The 19,649-nt window shown below is 35.3% G+C and overlaps 2 protein-coding genes across 2 annotated transcripts; one reads left to right on the forward strand and one right to left on the reverse strand.

Moving 5' to 3' along the window:
- Positions 1 to 2,507: 2,507 nt before the first annotated feature.
- LOC141287354 (retinal Mueller cells isomerohydrolase) lies at positions 2,508 to 10,834 on the forward strand. The gene is made up of 14 exons (XM_073819486.1): positions 2,508 to 2,576; positions 2,892 to 2,977; positions 3,195 to 3,345; positions 4,425 to 4,532; positions 4,631 to 4,772; positions 5,242 to 5,389; positions 5,479 to 5,560; positions 6,074 to 6,206; positions 6,330 to 6,469; positions 6,622 to 6,751; positions 6,901 to 7,015; positions 10,133 to 10,227; positions 10,303 to 10,414; positions 10,503 to 10,834. The coding sequence occupies exons 1-14, from the start codon at positions 2,566 to 2,568 to the stop codon at positions 10,649 to 10,651; spliced, it is 1,602 nt and encodes a 533-aa protein (XP_073675587.1). The 5' UTR covers positions 2,508 to 2,565; the 3' UTR covers positions 10,652 to 10,834.
- LOC141287353 (biotin-dependent 3-methylcrotonyl-coenzyme A carboxylase beta1 subunit) lies at positions 10,826 to 18,763 on the reverse strand. The gene is made up of 13 exons (XM_073819485.1): positions 18,681 to 18,763; positions 17,409 to 17,726; positions 17,107 to 17,303; positions 16,635 to 16,813; positions 16,474 to 16,554; positions 16,174 to 16,352; positions 14,228 to 14,420; positions 14,030 to 14,121; positions 13,274 to 13,430; positions 12,889 to 13,011; positions 12,678 to 12,802; positions 11,617 to 11,698; positions 10,826 to 11,116 (listed from the first exon to the last, which is right to left on the reverse strand). Exons 1-13 carry the CDS (start codon positions 18,698 to 18,700, stop codon positions 11,030 to 11,032), a joined length of 1,833 nt encoding a protein of 610 aa, XP_073675586.1. The 5' UTR covers positions 18,701 to 18,763; the 3' UTR covers positions 10,826 to 11,029.
- Between the last annotated feature and the right edge of the window lie 886 nt (positions 18,764 to 19,649).

Raw genomic sequence — 19,649 nt, forward strand, 5'->3', positions numbered from 1 at the left:
CTGGAGACATACTTTGCCACCCCATCACCTTCAACTTCCTCAGCAAGGCAGTTGTCATTTGGTGGTGTGTTTGGGCAGTTTTGGCCTAGTTTCTGGAGGGAAGGCATCACATTCTGCTTTAGAATGTGCAGTACATAATGGACTCCATGTTTCCCTCAATGAATTGCAGCTCCCCAGTACCAGCAGCACTCATGCAGCCCCAGACCATGAGGCTACCACCACCATGCTTGACTGTAGGTAAGACACAATTTTCTTGGTACTCCTCACCAGGGCATCGCCACACATGCTGACCATCATCTGAGCCAAACAAGTTTATCTTATAGTCTCATCAGACCAGTGGCGGCTACTGGTCTGTCAAATAGGGGAAGCTCATTTTCGGCCTATATCATAAAATTGTCTATTTATTTAAAAGTAAATTCTGCCCTACGTTCCTTTTCAAGAAAATGGTCTGTGACCCTGTCGTACCAACTAGGCGTCTTTTCGTGTGCAGTTTCACCCACGACGCTAGCCTAGCCTACTATATGAATGAATGAATGAACGATCTAAAAAAAATATTAAACTCTGTAAAAGTGAAACAAGGAATGTGGTGTATAATTGTGTGAAATGTATGATGAAAATCAAGCAATTTCGCCAAGCAAATATAAAGAAATAGGTTGCAGCAGTTTTTATTTCGACTGAACTTGAGAAATCCACGATATCATGGGACTGAGCGCGAATAGCTTCAGCGATTCCTTATAGTACAAAATCGCTGTCAGTCAAAAGGAGATGCAATCTTTCGACAGATCTTCCAATCATCACGCAGAAGCTCGGCGTCCAGGCCAGCCCACTCCTCATTCACCCCCAGAGACGCTGAGCGTCCGTGGGCGGGACATAATCGCAGCGTTTATCCAATGACCGTCTAGTTTTAAAGCACTGAAAAAAAACGTTCAAAGCAGCCCCATTGAAGTCAATGGACGCTGGGCTTCAATGGGGAAATGCACTGTGACGCTACGGGAATGTATGAGAAGAAAATCAAGTCAGCCGACCTGCTATATCTACAGTAACTGATTCTGAACGAACTCGTCTTTGAGATGAACGTTTTCTAACGCATATTTAGTCAATAAAATGTTAATACAATAGTACGTAATTTGACCATTAATTTTGTGACATTATAGGGGAAGCTGAGCTTCCCTTGCAGTCTTAAAGAAATCGCCACTGCATCAGACCACAAGACATGGTTCCAGTAATTCATGCTCTTGGACAGGTTGTCTTCAGCAAACTGTTTGCAGGCATAGTTGTGAGCCAGCTTCAGATGAGGCTTACTTCTGGGATGACGCCTATGCAAACCGACTTGTTGCAGTGTGCGGCGTATGGTCTGAGCACTGACAAGCTGACCTTCTACTTCTGCAAGCTTTAAAGCAATGCTGGCAGCATTAATGCATCTATTTTTTTAAGCCACGTTCTGCACCTGACGCACAGAATGAGTGCTTAACTTTGTTGATCGACCCTTGCAAGGCCTGTTCCGAATGGAACCCATCTTGGAAAACCTCTGTATGACCCTGATCACTGTAGTGTAACTCAGTTTCAGGGTGTTACTGAACCTCTAATATCCTTGGCCATCTTTGCGGAGAGCAACAATTCTGATTCTCAAATCCTCAGAGAATTCTTTGCCATGAGGTGCCATGTTGAACATCCAGTGGTCAGTATGAGAGAATTGTACTTAAAGCAACTAATTTTAACTCCTCTAATAGAAAATACACAACTTTGTATGGTCCTCTCAAGCAGACAAAAACATAAAAATGATAAATAGGACATGTGGCTTTGCTTGGTTAAACAACATACTGCTGTTATCACTTAGAGTGTACTTACTTTTGTTGCCAGCTATTTTGACAATAATGGCTGTATGTTGAGTTATTTTCAGAGGACAGTAAATCTATACTGCTATACAAGCTGCACATACTCTAAAATATATCCAAGTTTTATTTCTATAGTATTGTCCCTTTAGAAAATATACTTAAATAGTTGCTGAAATGGGAGTGGTGTACTCACTTTTGTGAGATACTGTATATGTATGTCATTGTAGTCTCTGACTTGTGAGAAGTGCTGCTGTGTGGACATTCATCAGTATTCACATCCAGTCTCTGTTTATGAATGACATGGTGCTCTGACCCTTGAAAACAAATCACTTGTCATCCAGGGAGAGCAAAGAAAATGTGATTAATGAAATGCCTTTTCACATGCCACATTCCACAATGTATTGTGGTTTTGTGGACTGCCTCTTTTACTAAAACAACAATGTGCAAAGAATTGTTTAATTAAAAGAAAAAGAAAGAAGAAAATGTTCGTAAAGTTCTCTGCAAATTAAGCCAATTCACCACGGGTTCCAATATGTTCTTTATTTGCTCTGTAGTGTCTTTCAGGAAGGTAAACATTGGGAATGTTCTTGGTTTGAACACAAAGGGATTTTTGTTCCAGAGCCTTCAATCGGCCGGAGGAGGAGTTTTAAGATTCTGTGTCTATTCCTGGGAACAGAACAGTTCTGGTTTACACACACAGGCAGCATCTCACCTCAAAACTCAGTTCAACATGGCCAGCCGGTGAGTAATGGAACTTTTCATTCTCAGTCAAACTGCACAGATTGTGCAAAAGCTTTTTTGCTAGGGCAAAACATTCTTCGTTCATTATACATTTTTGGAAAAGCTTGAATTTTAAATACATTTCTTTTTAAAGGTGATGTTAATCATTTGTTTTCTTCAAGCTTGTGTTTTATTTCCTTTGATAATGAGTAATTTAGAAGAATGTGCAGAATGCCTCAGAAATGTTTTTAGTGTATATTAGTGTAAGCTTAGTTGTTTTGTTTTTTAATGCCATTTTAGTTCATGTTAAAAATGCAGACATCTGTTTTCATTCAGTCATTCAGAACACCCAGCCGGTGGCTATAAAAAAATATTTGAGTCATGTGAAGAGTTAGCGGAGCCCATTCCTGCTCATGTCTCAGGTTTGTATGCTTATAATCTTAAGTATTCTTTATTTGGTTATTTTCCACATTTTGCTTTCTCTATGCTTCCATTAAAGGATAAAATGTATGGAGCCTTTGCTGTGGCCAATGTAAATGACTTGTGGCCTTTGATATGGAAGCTGTTTTATAGGCATTCAGGGGTTGAAGAATTTGTTTAGAGTGTTTGGGGTAAAGTGAACCTTCTCTGTCTCTGCAGGCAAAATCCCTGCCTGGCTCACTGGCAGTCTGATTCGTATGGGCCCTGGAGTCTTTGAGATTGGAGATGAACCTTTTTACCACCTTTTTGATGGACAGGCTCTCATTCACAAGTTTGACCTGAAGGATGGACATGTGACTTATTACCGCAGGTAAAGCCTTGTGTTTTGATGTTTATTGCGCAGTAGTGCCCACATACAGTATATAAATAAACTGCAACCCAAATTGAGTTTATGATGTAAATGTTTTTCAGTTATTTACTGGAATTGAAATGACCCATATGCTGGATTGCTTGTTTTGTAAAAAGTGGTTTATACATTACAGAAATTAAATTTTACGTAATCAAATGCATATTTGCTCTAAAAATGCTTGGTTAAAAACAACCCAACATATGTTATTTGCCAACCCAGCACTGGGTAAATATTGGACAACACATGCTGGGTTATTTTATTTAAGTCACCTATTGTTTAAAAATTATTATATTGCTAGCTTAAAACGGGCTGGAAATTATAAATCACTACAGAATTATAGAGGCAACAGCAAAAATCAAAAGATGAACATTTATTATTAAGCGAGAACACCCATGGACAAAAATATAAGGCAAATTGAATTTATTTGGGTGAATACAGCATAATTTACAATATTACATACATTCAAACTCATTTAACAAGCATTTTTTTTAAATACAAAAATGGAACATTTAAAAGTAGCATTTTAATTTAAGTGTATTCAACCGTTCACTTTTCACAGAAATAGTGCTAATTCTCGTGCCGGTGTTTTGGAGAAATCTAAGACTTCATAACCTGCCCATAAACAGACAGTACTGAGATTAGAGAACGAATTCAGTCGTATAACAAATAAAATCAATGTATGCTATTCAAGGCAAAAGGTGTTTCCATCATGCAAAACGACCGCAGCTGACTGACATCCTTGTATGTAACTTTATTTGGCTGAAGAAGTCCACTAAATCTGTGGCGCTGAGAACCACTCTCTTCTGTAGAGGACACAAAAAGCTCTGACTGATTTGTCAGAGACGACTGGGTAGAAAACATAGCCCAGTATTTAATAACCTATTAAAAACTACGTAGCAGCTTAGTTACAGAAAAACTACCCAGCACCTAGGTAAAAAATATTAAAAATAACCCAATAAAATGACCCAACAAGCTGAACCCAGCATTTGGGTTAGAAAAATAACCCAGCATTTTTAAGAGTGTGGCACCTTTAATTTCAGGTTTATCAGAACTGATGCTTATGTCAGAGCTATGACAGAGAAAAGGATTGTGCTCACAGAGTTTGGCACCGCTGCATATCCAGATCCATGCAAAAACATCTTTTCCAGGTTTGGAGAGCATTTTCACTATTTCCTGTTCAAAAGGTAGAATAATAATGCCATACAAACAGATGTACTCTTAATGGCTTTCTTTTTCTGCACATCAGATTTTTTACATACTTTCAAGGCATTGAGGTGACGGACAACTGCCTTATCAACATCTACCCCATTGGTGAGGACTTCTACGCCTGCACGGAAACCAACTACATAACCAAAGTTGATCCTGATACTCTAGAAACGATAAAAAAGGTAGGACTTGCACTGTTAGCCAATTTTGAGGCCATTAACAAATTTGTTTAAAGAATATTTACTCACCCTTAGGCCATCAAACATATAGATGATTTTGTTTCTTCATCAGAACAGATTTGGTGAAATTCAGCATTATGTCATTTGCTCTCTAACGGATCCTCTGCAGTGAATGGGTGCCATCAAAATGAGAGTCTAAACAGCTGATAAAAACATCACAGTAATTCACACGACTCCAATCCATCAGTTAACAGTCATGCTCATTATTTATAGATTATTGTGATTTTATTGGCTATTTGGACTTCGTCTGTTGGCAACCATGCATTGGTGAGCAAGTGATGTAATGCAAAATTTCTCCAAATCTATTCCTATTAAGAAACAAACTCATCTACATCTTGGAAGGCCTGAGGCCTTTTCAGCAAATTCTCATTTTTAGATTAAGTATTTATTTAATGTCTCTACATTCCCATAGGTAGACCTCTGCAATTATCTCTCAGTCAATGGTGTGACTGCACATCCACATATTGAACCAGACGGTACTGTATATAACATTGGAAACTGCTTTGGGAAGAACATGTCACTGGCCTACAACATTGTCAAGATCCCTCCACCACAAGAAGGTTGGTATATTGCATTGTTGGCCTGAAAGGATCTTATTAATGCATTCTTAGAAGGTGTTTAACTTTTCTTTTATCGTTGGTTTAATCAGATAAATCCGATCCAATTGAGAAGTCAAAGGTTTTGGTGCAGTTTCCAAGCAGTGAGCGACTCAAACCATCCTACGTCCATAGGTTGATAATATAAAATAATATGTGACCCTGGACCAAAAAACCAGTCATAAAAGAGAGAATTATATATCATCTCAGTGGAAAGTTTATTCTGGATAAATAAGCTTTCCATTGGTGTATGGTTTGTTAGGATAGGACAATATTTGGCCGAGATACAACTATTTGAAAATCTGGAATCTGAGGGTGCAAAAAAATCTAAATATTGAGAAACTTGCCTTTAAAGTTCTTAGCAATGCATAATACTGCATACGTTTTGATATAGTTATGGTTGGAAATGTACAAAATACCTTCATGGAGCATTATCTTTACATAATATCCTAATGATTTTTGGCATTAAAGAAAAATCAATCAATCAAAAGTCTGACCCATACAATGTACTTTTGGCTTTTGCTACAGATATACCCATGCTACTCTGGTTTTGTGGTCCAGGGTCACATATAAATATCAGTAATCAATATTATAATAATGAATTCTTCATAAAATAAATATGAATACAATTATATATATATCTTACAGCTTTGGCATGACAGAGAACTACTTTGTGTTTGTTGAGACTCCAGTGAAGATCAATCTGCTGAAATTTCTGACTTCCTGGAGTATCAGAGGATCAAATTATATGGACTGCTTTGAGTCCAATGACAAGATGGGTGTAAGTCAAAGCTTACTAGCATTATATCATGTTCAAAATGTTAATTATATGTTTTGGAAACAAAAACAACTAAAAATGTTGTTGGTATTTTGACTCATCTTGTTTATATGGTTGCATTCCCAGACTTGGTTTCATCTGGCAACCAAGAATCCTGCAGAATACATTGACCACAAATTCAGAACATCTGCCTTTAATCTTTTCCATCATGTTAACTGTTATGAGGACCAAGGCTTTATTGTTGTTGACCTTTGCACTTGGAAGGGGTAAGACTGCTTGTTTTTTACATTTACTGAAGCTTTAGCTAACATCCAAAAAACAAAAAAACATGTTGCAGATGAATTTGATAAACACGATCAGAGGAGAGCCCAAAATAGACTCTGGTGATCATCTGTGCTCCCCTTTCTTTCACTGACAGGCATGATTTTGTATATAATTATCTATATTTGGCAAACCTGAGGCAAAATTGGGAGGAAGTCAAAAAAGCAGCCATGAGGGCTCCACAACCAGAGGTGCGGCGATATGTGCTTCCGCTGGACATCCACAGGGTGAGAGATATCATGATCCTATTTCACCTCAGGAAAATTATGATTAAATTCAGTTTGTTTCTTGATCTTTTTGTCTTTTCAGTGCAAAGGTTTATTTCTTTGGTCAAAAGTCTATTTGTTCATTCCATTGTTGTTGTTTTTTTTTCCAGGAAGAGCTGGGTAAGAATTTGGTTTCGCTTCCATACACCACAGCCACAGCTGTCATGTGCAGTGATGGAACTGTTTGGCTGGAACCTGAGGTGCTTTTCTCTGGACCGCGTCAAGGTAAATATTCAGCACCTTCATTATTTGGAAATGGTCATAAATACAGCAGTTATTATTATTTTTTACAATAAAATATATATATATATATATATATATGGTGGAATATATATATATATATATATATATATATATATATATATATATATATATATATTTATTTTTTATTTTTTCCTAATTACTGTTGAAATTTAATGACAGCGTTTAGTGCCACTTTAGAAAATAATAAGAAATCTAAGATTACTTTCTACATTAAAAATAAATCTAAGATTACGAGATTAAAGACATATTTAGAGAAGTCAGTACTCTTGTTTCGAGAATAAAGTGGAAGTGTTTTGAGAATAAAGTCGAAGTGTTTTGAGAATAAAGTGGAGGTGTTTTGAGTATAATGTCGAAGTGTTTCAAAAATAAAGTCTAAGTGTTTCGAGAATAAAGTGGAAATGTTTCGAGAATCAAGTGGAAGTGTTTCGAGAACAAAGTCGAAATACTTTGAGATTACTTTCTACATTAAAAATAAATCTAAGATTACGAGATTAAAGACATATTTAGAGAAGTCAGTACTCTTGTTTCGAGAATAAAGTGGAAGTTTTCCTTTAATTGGGCTCATTTGGCAAACTATTTATCACAGGTGTCTGAGATTCATTTCAGTGATCCAAAGAGCCATGAGACACAATACCATCCAGTTTAATTGAAAAACAATTTTTTTTATGTTTATGACACTTACATCCAATTTGCATAATAATTTGGAACACGGTGTAAAGTCGAAATGTTTTGAGAATAAAGTCTAAATGTTTCGAGAATAAAGTCTAAATGTTTCGAAAATAAAGTCTAAATGTTTCGAAAATAAAGTCTAAATGTTTCGAGAATAAAGTCTAAATGTTTCGAGAATAAAGTCTAAATGTTTCGAGAATAAAGTCTAAATGTTTCGAGAATAAAGTCTAAATGTTTCGAGAATAAAGTGGAAGTGTTTCGAGAATGAAGTCGAAGTGTTTCGAGAATGAAGTCGAAGTGTTTCGAGAATGAAGTCGAAGTGTTTCGAGAATGAAGTCGAAGTGTTTCGAGAATGAAGTCGAAGTGTTTCGAGAATGAAGTCGAAGTGTTTCGAGAATGAAGTCGAAGTGTTTCGAGAATGAAGTCGAAGTGTTTCGAGAATAAAGTGGAAATGTTTCGAGAATCAAGTGGAAGTGTTTCGAGAACAAAGTCGAAATACTTTGAGATTACTTTCTACATTAAAAATAAATCTAAGATTACGAGATTAAAGACATATTTAGAGAAGTCAGTACTCTTGTTTCGAGAATAAAGTGGAAGTTTTCCTTTAATTGGGCTCATTTGGCAAACTATTTATCACAGGTGTCTGAGATTCATTTCAGTGATCCAAAGAGCCATGAGACACAATACCATCCATGAGTTTAATTGAAAAACAATTTTTTTTATGTTTATGACACTTACATCCAATTTGCATAATAATTTGGAACACGGTGTAAAGTCGAAATGTTTCGAGAATAAAGTCTAAATGTTTCGAGAATAAAGTCTAAATGTTTCGAGAATAAAGTCTAAATGTTTCGAGAATAAAGTCTAAATGTTTCGAGAATAAAGTGGAAGTGTTTCGAGAATGAAGTCGAAGTGTTTCGAGAATGAAGTCGAAGTGTTTCGAGAATGAAGTGGAAGTGTTTCGAGAATGAAGTGGAAGTGTTTCGAGAATGAAGTGGAAGTGTTTCGAGAATGAAGTGGAAGTGTTTCGAGAATGAAGTCGAAGTGTTTCGAGAATGAAGTCGAAGTGTTTCGAGAATGAAGTCGAAGTGTTTCGAGAATGAAGTGGAAGTGTTTCGAGAATGAAGTCGAAGTGTTTCGAGAATAAAGTCGAAATGTTTCGAGAATAAAGTCTAAATGTTTCGAGAATAAAGTCTAAATGTTTCGAGAATAAAGTCTAAATGTTTCGAGAATAAAGTGGAAGTGTTTCGAGAATGAAGTCGAAGTGTTTCGAGAATGAAGTCGAAGTGTTTCGAGAATGAAGTGGAAGTGTTTCGAGAATGAAGTGGAAGTGTTTCGAGAATGAAGTGGAAGTGTTTCGAGAATGAAGTGGAAGTGTTTCGAGAATGAAGTGGAAGTGTTTCGAGAATGAAGTGGAAGTGTTTCGAGAATGAAGTCGAAGTGTTTCGAGAATGAAGTCGAAGTGTTTCGAGAATGAAGTCGAAGTGTTTCGAGAATAAAGTCGAAGTGTTTCGAGAATAAAGTCGAAGTGTTTCGAGAATAAAGTCGAAGTGTTTCGAGAATAAAGTCGAAGTGTTTCGAGAATAAAGTCGAAGTGTTTCGAGAATAAAGTCGAAGTGTTTCGAGAATAAAGTCGAAGTGTTTCGAGAATAAAGTCGAAGTGTTTCGAGAATAAAGTCGAAGTGTTTCGAGAATAAAGTCGAAGTGTTTCGAGAATAAAGTTGGAAAGATTGGACACCACAGACGTTTTTGTGGAGTAGGTGGTTGAATTTTCTCAAAGAAAACATAATTTCATTAAATAAATGTCTTATTAAATTAATATAAAACAAAAAGCTTTGTTTTATATTAAAAGTACCAAAAGCACAAAGCTTATTGCTATTATTGGGTGTCTGTCGCACTACAAATAGGCCTAATGAATGCAATCGAAGATGTGAAATATTATTTCCAAGCGTACTGTTCTTGCAAGTATAACACATGCTAATAATCCCACATATATTCAAATAAATTCCGGTGTCCTGGCAACTTCCCCCGATGCTCCCAATACTGGACCATTTGCATGTGCAGGCTATACTCTCAAAATTTTATAACTTTAATTGCTACGATTGAATTCTCAAAATTTCTACTTTATTCTCTAAACATTTTGACTTTATTCTCATAATTCGACTTCATTCCCCGAAACATTTCGACTTCATTTCCCGAAACATTTTGACTTCATTTCCCGAAACATTTCAACTTTAATTTGGCAATTTTAGATTTTTAATTTTTTTTTATGTGGCACTAAAACGCTGTCATAAAATATGGTTTATTACTTTAGTATTAAAAAAGTATATATATTAAAAATGAATAAACTCAGATTTAAAAAAAAAAAATTATTCAAAGTATTTCCTTTGGGTTGTGTTTGTGTTCCAGCTTTTGAGTTCCCTCAGATCAACTACAAAAAATACTGTGGAAAGAATTACACCTTCGCTTATGGACTTGGGCTTAACCACTTCGTTCCAGACCGGGTGGGTGTGACGTGATACTGCAAACATTTTTCATGTTCAACATTTGCTCCATGTGTGATTTGTGTTGGGTTTTAGATTTGTAAGTTGAATGTGAAAAGCAAAGAAACATGGATATGGCAGGAGCCAGATGCCTATCCATCCGAACCACAGTTTGTGCAAAGCCCTGAAGCTAAAGATGAAGATGAAGGTACTGCACATCTGTTACTAAACAGAACATATATTTTGGATCATTTTATTATCTCAAAATAATGAAATCTTTCTTCTGGTTTTCTCAGGTGTTCTTCTGAGCATTGTAGTGAAACCAGGAGTCACCCAGAGGCCAGCGTTCCTCCTTATACTCAATGCCACTGACCTGACAGAAATAGCACGTGCAGAGGTTGATGTCATAATTCCTCTCACTTTCCATGGCATGTACAAACCCTAGAGGATCAGAACCATGACTTTGCATTTTAAACTATACTTTAAAATTGGTATTTTTTGTAAATGTAAATAGTTTTCATGTTATCGCTGCTCATTTAAATGGGCCAGGTATATGCCTGATATGCTTATAATGTTGCAGATTTTTGATAACGTGTACTGGAGGAAATAAAGTTTCTACTTTAGCATATATGAAGAATGATTTATTCACAAGTAAAATTCCATATGTACAAATTAATTTTACATCAGTCAGAAAATCAGGATAATAAGGCACTGCTGATTACAGGCAAAGTGTCATTAAAATAGAGATATGTGTTAGTTTATTACTTAATAAAACATCTTATACAAGTTTATAAAGTTCACTGAGGTTTCTGCAGAGGTAGTGTTACAGTCGGAGAAAAGGGGTCCTCTTTTTTTCTCTGGATAATTGATACTCTTGTTGCTTAATGATTTTCAGACACTTGCTCAAAACCTAACAAAAGGGAACAGAAGCATATATTATAAAGCTTGGATTTTCAAATTCGAGTGCAATCAATATTTGAAAGAAAATACAGATTTGAACTATTTCATAAATTATGACCGAATGCTGTAATTTAACTGAATAAGGTATTTGGGCAGTTAAACCACAAAACATCAAAACAAGAAAAATAAATATTATATAAGTACTAACTAAGAGCACTAGATAATTCTAGTTACTTACTATCACTTAGGTTTACTTTAATGATGCCACTGAAACCCTCAACAGCTGCTTTTCATTATGGGCTTTCAGTGACAAGTCTAGTTCTCTGTGTGTTTTGGTCTATAATTTGTAAAGTAAAATATGCATTACCCCATTTTAAAAAGAAAATTAAAAAGAAATGTTAAATCAGCGTTCATATTTCATATACAGCAAACATACAAATACAAATAGAAGATTATTCTTAACTGAACCACATAGAAATTGAATTAAATTGGCTAGCTTTTTTCTTTTACCTTTCTGGTGTCTTGAGGTAGAATAACTCCATCATCCCACAGTCTGCCAGTGGAAAAGAATGCTGAACTCTCTTCCTCCAACCTTCATAAGGACAACATTTTTTAGTTTTTATATACACTACTAGTCAAAAGTTTTTGAACAGTAAGATTTCTTAATGTTTTATGAAGAAGTCTCTTCTGCTCACCAGCCTGCATTTATTTGATCCAAAGTATAGCAAAAACAGTAAAATTGTAAAATATTTTTACTATTTAAAATTTAAAACTGATTTTTATTGGAATATATTTAAAAATGTAAATTATTCCTTTAAACAAAGCTACATTTTTTAGCATTATTACTCCAGTCTTCAGTGTCACATGATCTTTTAGAAATCATTCTAATCTGAATTCTTAACATTTTTGGGGATTATTTGATGAATAGAAAGATCCAAAGATCAGCATTTATCTTAAAAAGCTTTTGTAACATTATACACTATACCATTCAAAGTCAGTATTTTTTTTGGGGGGGGGGGGGGGGGTTATAGAAATTACTACTTTTATTTGAATAGCATGCTATAAATTGATCAAAAGTGATGATAAAGATATTTATAATGTTACAAAAGATTTATATTTCAGATAAATGCTGTTCTTTTGAACTTTCTATTCATCAAAGAAACTTAAAAACTCTAATTAGCTGTTTTCAACGTAATGATAATGATAATAATAAATGTTCTTTAACAGCAAATCAGAATATTGGAATGATTTCTAAAGGATCATGTAACTGGAGTAATGATGCTAAAAATTCAGCTTTGGAGTAGGAATAAATTACATTTTAAAATATATTCAAATAAAAAACAAAATTTTACTGTTTTTTTTCTGTACTTTGGATCAAATAAATGCAGGTTTGGTGAGCAGAAAAGACTTACTCCACTTTAAAAGAATTCAAAATCTTACTGATTGGTAGTGTATTTGTAATTTTTTATTTATTTATATTTGCATATTTATACACCTTTAAAACAGCCAGTTATAGACCCTACACGTCTTTGTCACTAATATATTTCACATCCTGTTAAATTGGCTCTTACATGTCATTAATCTGTGTGATTTCCTCTTCAGTCTGCACAAATGCATCTGAGTGGCCTGGAGCCAACATTGACACTCTTGCATTTGGCCACAGGAACAGGAAATTAGGGTCAAAAGCCCTTCCGCACTAAAAAAAAAAAAAAAAAGTGTTCAGAAAGATTTTACATTTTTACCTACTCAGTTTTTTATTAAATGAAAGATTTCTATACTGACCATAGCATAGCTATCGCCTCCATGACATCCTCCAATAACCACAGTAATTTTGGGAACAGAAGCACAAGCCACAGCAGACATCATGGAACCCTGAGCCTTAAGTCTGTTAGTGTTGGACTCTGCCTAAGAGAGATGGGAGAGGTTTAGCGGAATGAAGTGAGCGAGGGAGTAAAGAGAGCAAGTAACAAAGTAAAACAAGATGCCGTGTGAGCAGAGCCAGATTTCATTCCAATAAAACACCCACTTCTTTGTACCAACATGGAAACTACTACAGTTTATTTGTATGTTACAATGGATATTTAAATGAAATTACAAGTAATTTGACTTCTTTTTTAAAGAACCTTTGTAACTGCTGGAAAGTCAGAATATATAAATTCTGGTGTACCTTGGTTTGTGTGATTGTGTGTGCAGGTTCTGGTGCCGTGTTTTGCAGAAAGATGAGAGGAATGTCTCTCTGGTCACACAGCTGAACAAAATGACTGCCTTTCAGGGAAGCTTCATATGTCAGCTCTCCGTTATTTGCCACAATTCCAATCAGATGACTAAAGATGGGATGGGAAAAATGAAATCATCTTTCAATATACTAGTAAAGGAAAACAAACTCTAAAACCACTAAGTGATGTTTGCCATAGCAAGCAGTGCTAAATACAAATCTAAAGTAACAGAAGTAATACCAGTTTAAAAATACATGGTTCATCTTGACGTAACCCTAAATCATAGTTTTATCTAAGCATCCTTTTAATAGGAGTTTCATTCATTTGGTGAGAGTTTCAGATTGCCAGGGCAACAAAGCAGCTCTCAGAGATGCTCTTTGTGTGATTAAGTAAAAGATTCTTAAAGAGTTCTGGTTCCCATCTTAAGACATGATCTGAAATCTCAAAAGAAAAAGATTCCTTCTCTTAATCCACATCCTGCTCAAATCTGATTGGTCAGACATACAGAAGGATGAAAATCCAATTTTCAGGTTAACAGGGTTAACTGTTTTATCTTCACTTTTCTTCCAGTTGACTGTTTAAAGAGTGTCCTGATTAGTTTAGGTGACTTAAATAGTGGGAAAAGGTGTATTTGGGTGACATTTTTCATTTAAAAAAATACTTTTTACATGCCACTTACACAATAATCAAAACCCAAAAACCATTACCCTTCAATTCTGGCAAAACCAGTGAGGAGGGTGGTGCCGTAACGGGCCTTGAACTCCTGAAAACGGCTTCCATCGGTCAGTCGACTCACAATCTACACAGAGTATTAAGAAAGAAATAAGTAAATGAACACCCACAAACCATGTCAAACGTCAGCATGTATGGTATAAGCCTGAGGCTATGCATGTGCGTGTCTTCACCAGTTTGACATCCATGCTGTGATTGTAGCAGCAGGGTGCAAGGCCCATAAGATCGTCAACGTTGTATAGGGGTTCCTCAACCTGAGCGCTGTCCTCCTCTGGAAGCTCATAGTTTAGCGTGGAGATGATGTTTCTGGTATACTCATATGCCTCATCCTCCGCTGCCGCAAAATGGTCCACGCAGCCGCTCACTCTGGTGATATAAGCAAGAAGACAAGAAATGTTCAATAAAATTTGATTAGCTGCGCAAAACTGTGCAGGATTTACAATGCATTTATATATTTACAATATTAATACTGAGTTCCATTACTATATTATATATTAATACTATTATTTTATTATTTTTAAATAACAAATACTATTTTATTAATGCTATGGTCAACAATATTATATGATATGATATGATATTATATTAGGGGTTCAAACCATAGGTCGTAGAGACTTGAAACTTGGAGGGATGGTACTACTCACATCGCCTACAATGTGACTACAATGTGAAATTTTTAGGCATTTCTCACTTTTTGAAAACCTACTTTTGTGAACTAATCCTAGGATTGGAACCAAACCAGTGCAGAAAGATTCTCTGGAGCGTGAATATCAATTATTTATCAAAAATTCCTCGTTGCAAAGGGATGCCAAAACGTTTGAAAGGGGCAGGGCCACTTTTAGTAAAATGCCTATAACTCCCGAACGGAATGAGACATCTCCGCTAAACTCCGAACATTTATGTAATAGTTCAATCTCAATCACAAAGTCAGAGGAAAACTTGGTGGTGCTATAATAGGGGGAAAACATAAAAATGGCTATAACTGCAGAACCACTTTTCCTATCAACATGAAAATCTTTGTGCCCACTCTTGGTCCAACGTGCCATAAGTGTCTGCAAGGATATTTGTGTATCTCAAAAAACATGGCCGCCATTGGCCAATGAATTTTGAGCACTTGTTAGACAAGGTTAATAGAGGCCAATCAGAATGAAACTCCGTGGGCCTGTTCAACTCTCGGCCCCAAATGTCTGAGAGAAATTTGAAAGAAATCGGCGGCCACTGGGGGGGAGATACTGCATTTTTCAAGGGTGTGAAGTAATGATTGTACGTCACACGTTATTTCGCACATACACACAATATTCATGTCATATGATAGAGCTCGTCATTTCGGACAACTTTGCCTCTAAATCCATTGCTGTCAATCAAATCATTTGTTAAATAATTGAGAAGATGTAAAAAAAAAAAAAAAAACTACTTTTGTGAACTAGTCCTAGGTTTTTTGCTCAATCTGTAAAAAAACACTGCAGTGCAATTCTTTGGACTCTCTAGGTTAATAATTATCAAAAAAAAAAAAATGTTGCAATTTACCCTTTGAGAAGCTATAACGGGGTAATTTAGTAAAGGGGCCTGTCCAAATCCTATAAAGCCTAAAGTAAAACTCAAAACTTCATGAAACCTGCTGAGCACATGTGACAGGTGATGCAAACAAACATGTTTTAAGGGGATTGGACCACAGCTGGCGCTATAACAGTCATAAATGTTAAAAAACATCATACTTCTATGGCAAATTACCTGTATTTGCCAAAATGTTTAGTTTTTTCAATCATTGATTTTGGTTGTTATAGATTTGCTAAACAATATGTCTTTTCCATATTTGCTTAAAATGCCTTTAATCCTTAAACCCCAGTAATCGTTGCTTGCAGCTACTTTATTATACCAATACTGTTATATTTCTTTTGAATTATGTTATTATTACAGGGATGCAGTTACTTTGTACTTTTTTATATTATGGTCAATATTATATTATATTATACTAATAAATTAATCAAAGAGCTTTAAATACACATGACTGACAATGAATGAAGCAAAGCAGGACGGTTTTTGTCTGTTATCATTATCATGATTTATCAATCATTAACATGAAAATGCAATCTAGCTAAGAAACAGCATAGTTTCATACTCTGAGTGCAGTCTGGCTCCTCCTAGGTCCTCTGGAGAAACCTCCTCTCCAGTTGCAGCTTTCACCAGCGGTGGACCCCCCAAAAATATTGTTCCTATCCTGTGGACAATCACCGCCTCCTCAGACATAGTGGGGACATAAGCACCACCAGCTGTGCATGACCCACACACGACTGCCACCTAGAGATCACGACATTACATCACATCAAACCAAACATTTAACATTACACTAAAATGTAGGAATAACGCAAAATGGATATTTGTTTTTTAAGAAGAATATTTTGCACAAATCTTTTAATACCTGAGGAATCTTCATTGCTGACATAACTGCTTCATTGTAAAATGTACGTCCACCATGGTTTCTATCAGGAAAGATCTCTGACTGTTGATACAGCATTTGCAGATCCATTAATGCACTATTTTGAGATAACAGAGATTGTCATGGTAATGAATGCAACTTACCTGAAGAGGCAAAAATGCACCACCACTGTCCACCAAGTAAACAGAGGGCAAACGATTCTGCATAGCCACAACTTGCGCCCTGAGCTGCTTTTTAACTGTGATGGGATACGCCGTACCTCCTTTCACAGTGGCGTCATTAGCAACGAACATGCACCAAAGTCCATTAATTTTACCGATTCCTGTGGAAAAATTAATAACACTGTTACTAAGGAATGCCTATGCACAAATATTTTTTTCAAATATTGTATAGTAATAATAATATTAGGTCTAATAAATCCAAATAATAAATAAAGTCTAAATAATATTAGGTCTAATAAAATTAATACCAACCAGTAAGTAAAAAACGAAAATATTTCAAATTTTTACTGTTTTTGCTGTACTGTGGATCAAATAAATGCAGGCTTGGTGAGCAGAAGAGACTTCTTTAAAAAAAAACATTAAAAAACTTTTGACTGGTAGTGTAGTATATCACCTGTGAGACAACCTGCTGATGGGATGTCTCCATAGGGCAAACCAAGTCCAGCAAAAGGAGATAGTTCTAAATAATCTTCATCATCCAGCAGCATGCGGAGTCTGTCTCGTACGAGGACCTTTCGATTCCGCTGCGTATGGCGTGCTATAGCATTTTCACCGCCCCCCTTCACTACTTTTTCCTTTTGCTCCAGGTATCTATTGAAACAATACAATGTCAGTCAGGATGGATATTACTTAATTAAATAGTGTAATATTCTAATGTAAAGGCGAAGATCTTTAATGCATGTGAATCAGACTAACTTTTGCTGGCAGATTAGGCTGTTCCTTAGATTGGCTTCATACACATGTCTGTGAGCTGGATGAAATTCTCCATCTATAACTGGAAAGGCACTTGGCAGGCGTCTCCTGTGCACAGCGGAGCTCATACAACGGGACGATGCTGCTGGCTGGTGTGTCCTATGTGTCAAGGGTCGCCATAGACTGCCTGAAAAAGGTGAATGCGTGCAGTGGTATCCAGTGCAGCTGGAAAACGTGGATGATGTGGCCCATGATTGTGGATTTCGAGAGAAAGATGCTCTAGTGTGTTGTATCAGGTTATTCCCTTTTATATGAAAAGACCTGGTGAAAAAAGAGAGATGCATTTTATTAGTAACTCCAGGAATTAGACACTGGGCTTGTTTTTCTATTCAAAACAAGCAGATGAATAATACAAACTAGAAATAATAGAAAGACCATATGCAAATATGAGCGTTTAAACGTTCTGTAATAGTTGCATATGAGTCCCTCAGTTGTCCTCAGTGTGAAAAGATGGATCTGAAAATCATACAGTCATTGTTGGAAAGGGTTCAAAGACACAAAAATGCTGAAAAACCAAAGAATTTGTGGGACCTAAGGATTTTTCTGAATAACAGCGAGCAGTTTAACTGTTCACGACAAACAAGGGACTAATGAACAACTGTCACTAAACATAAAAAAACACAGCTGTCAGCTGTGAATCATTCAGGTAACAACACAATATTAAGAATTAAGTGTATGTAAACCTTTGAACGGCATCATTTTTATAAATTCAACTATTATTTTCTTTATATGTAAACGTCTTTTATGTCAAATATCTTATTCAGGTCAGTACTAAATAAACAATAACATTTTATATGATCCCTAACATTTTGTAGATTCTGCAAGGTGTATGCAAACTTTTGACTTTAACTGTACAGGCTAAATGTAGCTCTGGCAGCAACGGTCAAGAAATATGAAGTGACAGGTGTTAATATTGCTGTATATATTAAAGACTACAATTAACCACACCAAATACTCAAGACCACGCAAAAAAATTTTTATAAATGCATATTGTTTTAAAAATGCATAATAAATTATTTATAACAGTTGCATTGGTCTTTTTATTATGTAGTTTATATTATTAGTTTACTTCTTTATGCTGCATGAGCCTTTAGCCTATTTTTCTTTTTTAAGTGTGTCAAAGGTCGTTATGAGCTCACTGGGATAGTAAACGCGAGGAACTTTCCAAAACGGCGGAAACATGTTAGTTTACATTAACATAGCAAAAGACCTTACCTTAACATACAACAGTACATGATGAGGCGAGAGGTACAGGTCTAAAATTATTGAATGTTTTATAGTGTAACGAGAAACTAAGTCTGGAAGGAAACAAGCAGAAAGGAACGTTTGAATTTGCGATATAATGTTTTACATAGGGACATAATGACCACCAGAGAGCAGTATATATTAGTAGATGAGTGTCTGTACACCCTAGACTTCATTTAGGAGAATGCATCATAAGCCATTATGTCCCAGAGCAATAAGAAAATTTTTATTCTATTCTATTCTATTCTATTCTATTCTATTCTATTCTATTCTACAAGGCAGGGTTATTATAGTTATTTACTATCAGTCAAAAGTTTTTGAACAGTAAGATTTTTAATGTTTTTTAAAGAATTCTCTTCTGCTCAACAAGCCTGCATTTATTTGATCCAAATGCAGCAAACGCAGTAATATTGTGAAATATTTTTACTATTTAAAATACTGCTTTCTATTTGAATATATTTTGAAATGTAATTTATTACTTTGATCAAAGCTAAATTTTCAGCATCATTACTTTAGTCTTCAGTGTCATATATATATATATATATATATATAAGAAAAAATATAGTATAGTATTAATACTCTTATTAAAAGCAAGAAAACTTTAAATTATTTAAAAGTGATGATAAACACATTTATAATGTTACAAAAGATTTTTATTGCAGATAAATGCTGTTCTTCTGAACTTTCTATTCATCAAAGACACCTAAAAAATTATACGTAGCTATATATAAATGTTTTTGAGCAAGAAATCAGAGAATTAAACTGATTTCTGAAGGATCATGTGACTGGAGTAATAATGCTAAATAAAAAATCAGGAATTTCACAGGAATAAATCACATTTTAAAATATATTTAAATAGAAAACAGCTATTTTAAATAGTAAAAATATTTAAGAATTGTACTGTATTCTTTGGATCAAAAAAATGCAGGCTTAGTGAGC

This window comes from Garra rufa, chromosome 15 (genome assembly GCF_049309525.1).
Source record: "Garra rufa chromosome 15, GarRuf1.0, whole genome shotgun sequence".
NCBI lineage: Eukaryota > Metazoa > Chordata > Actinopteri > Cypriniformes > Cyprinidae > Garra > Garra rufa.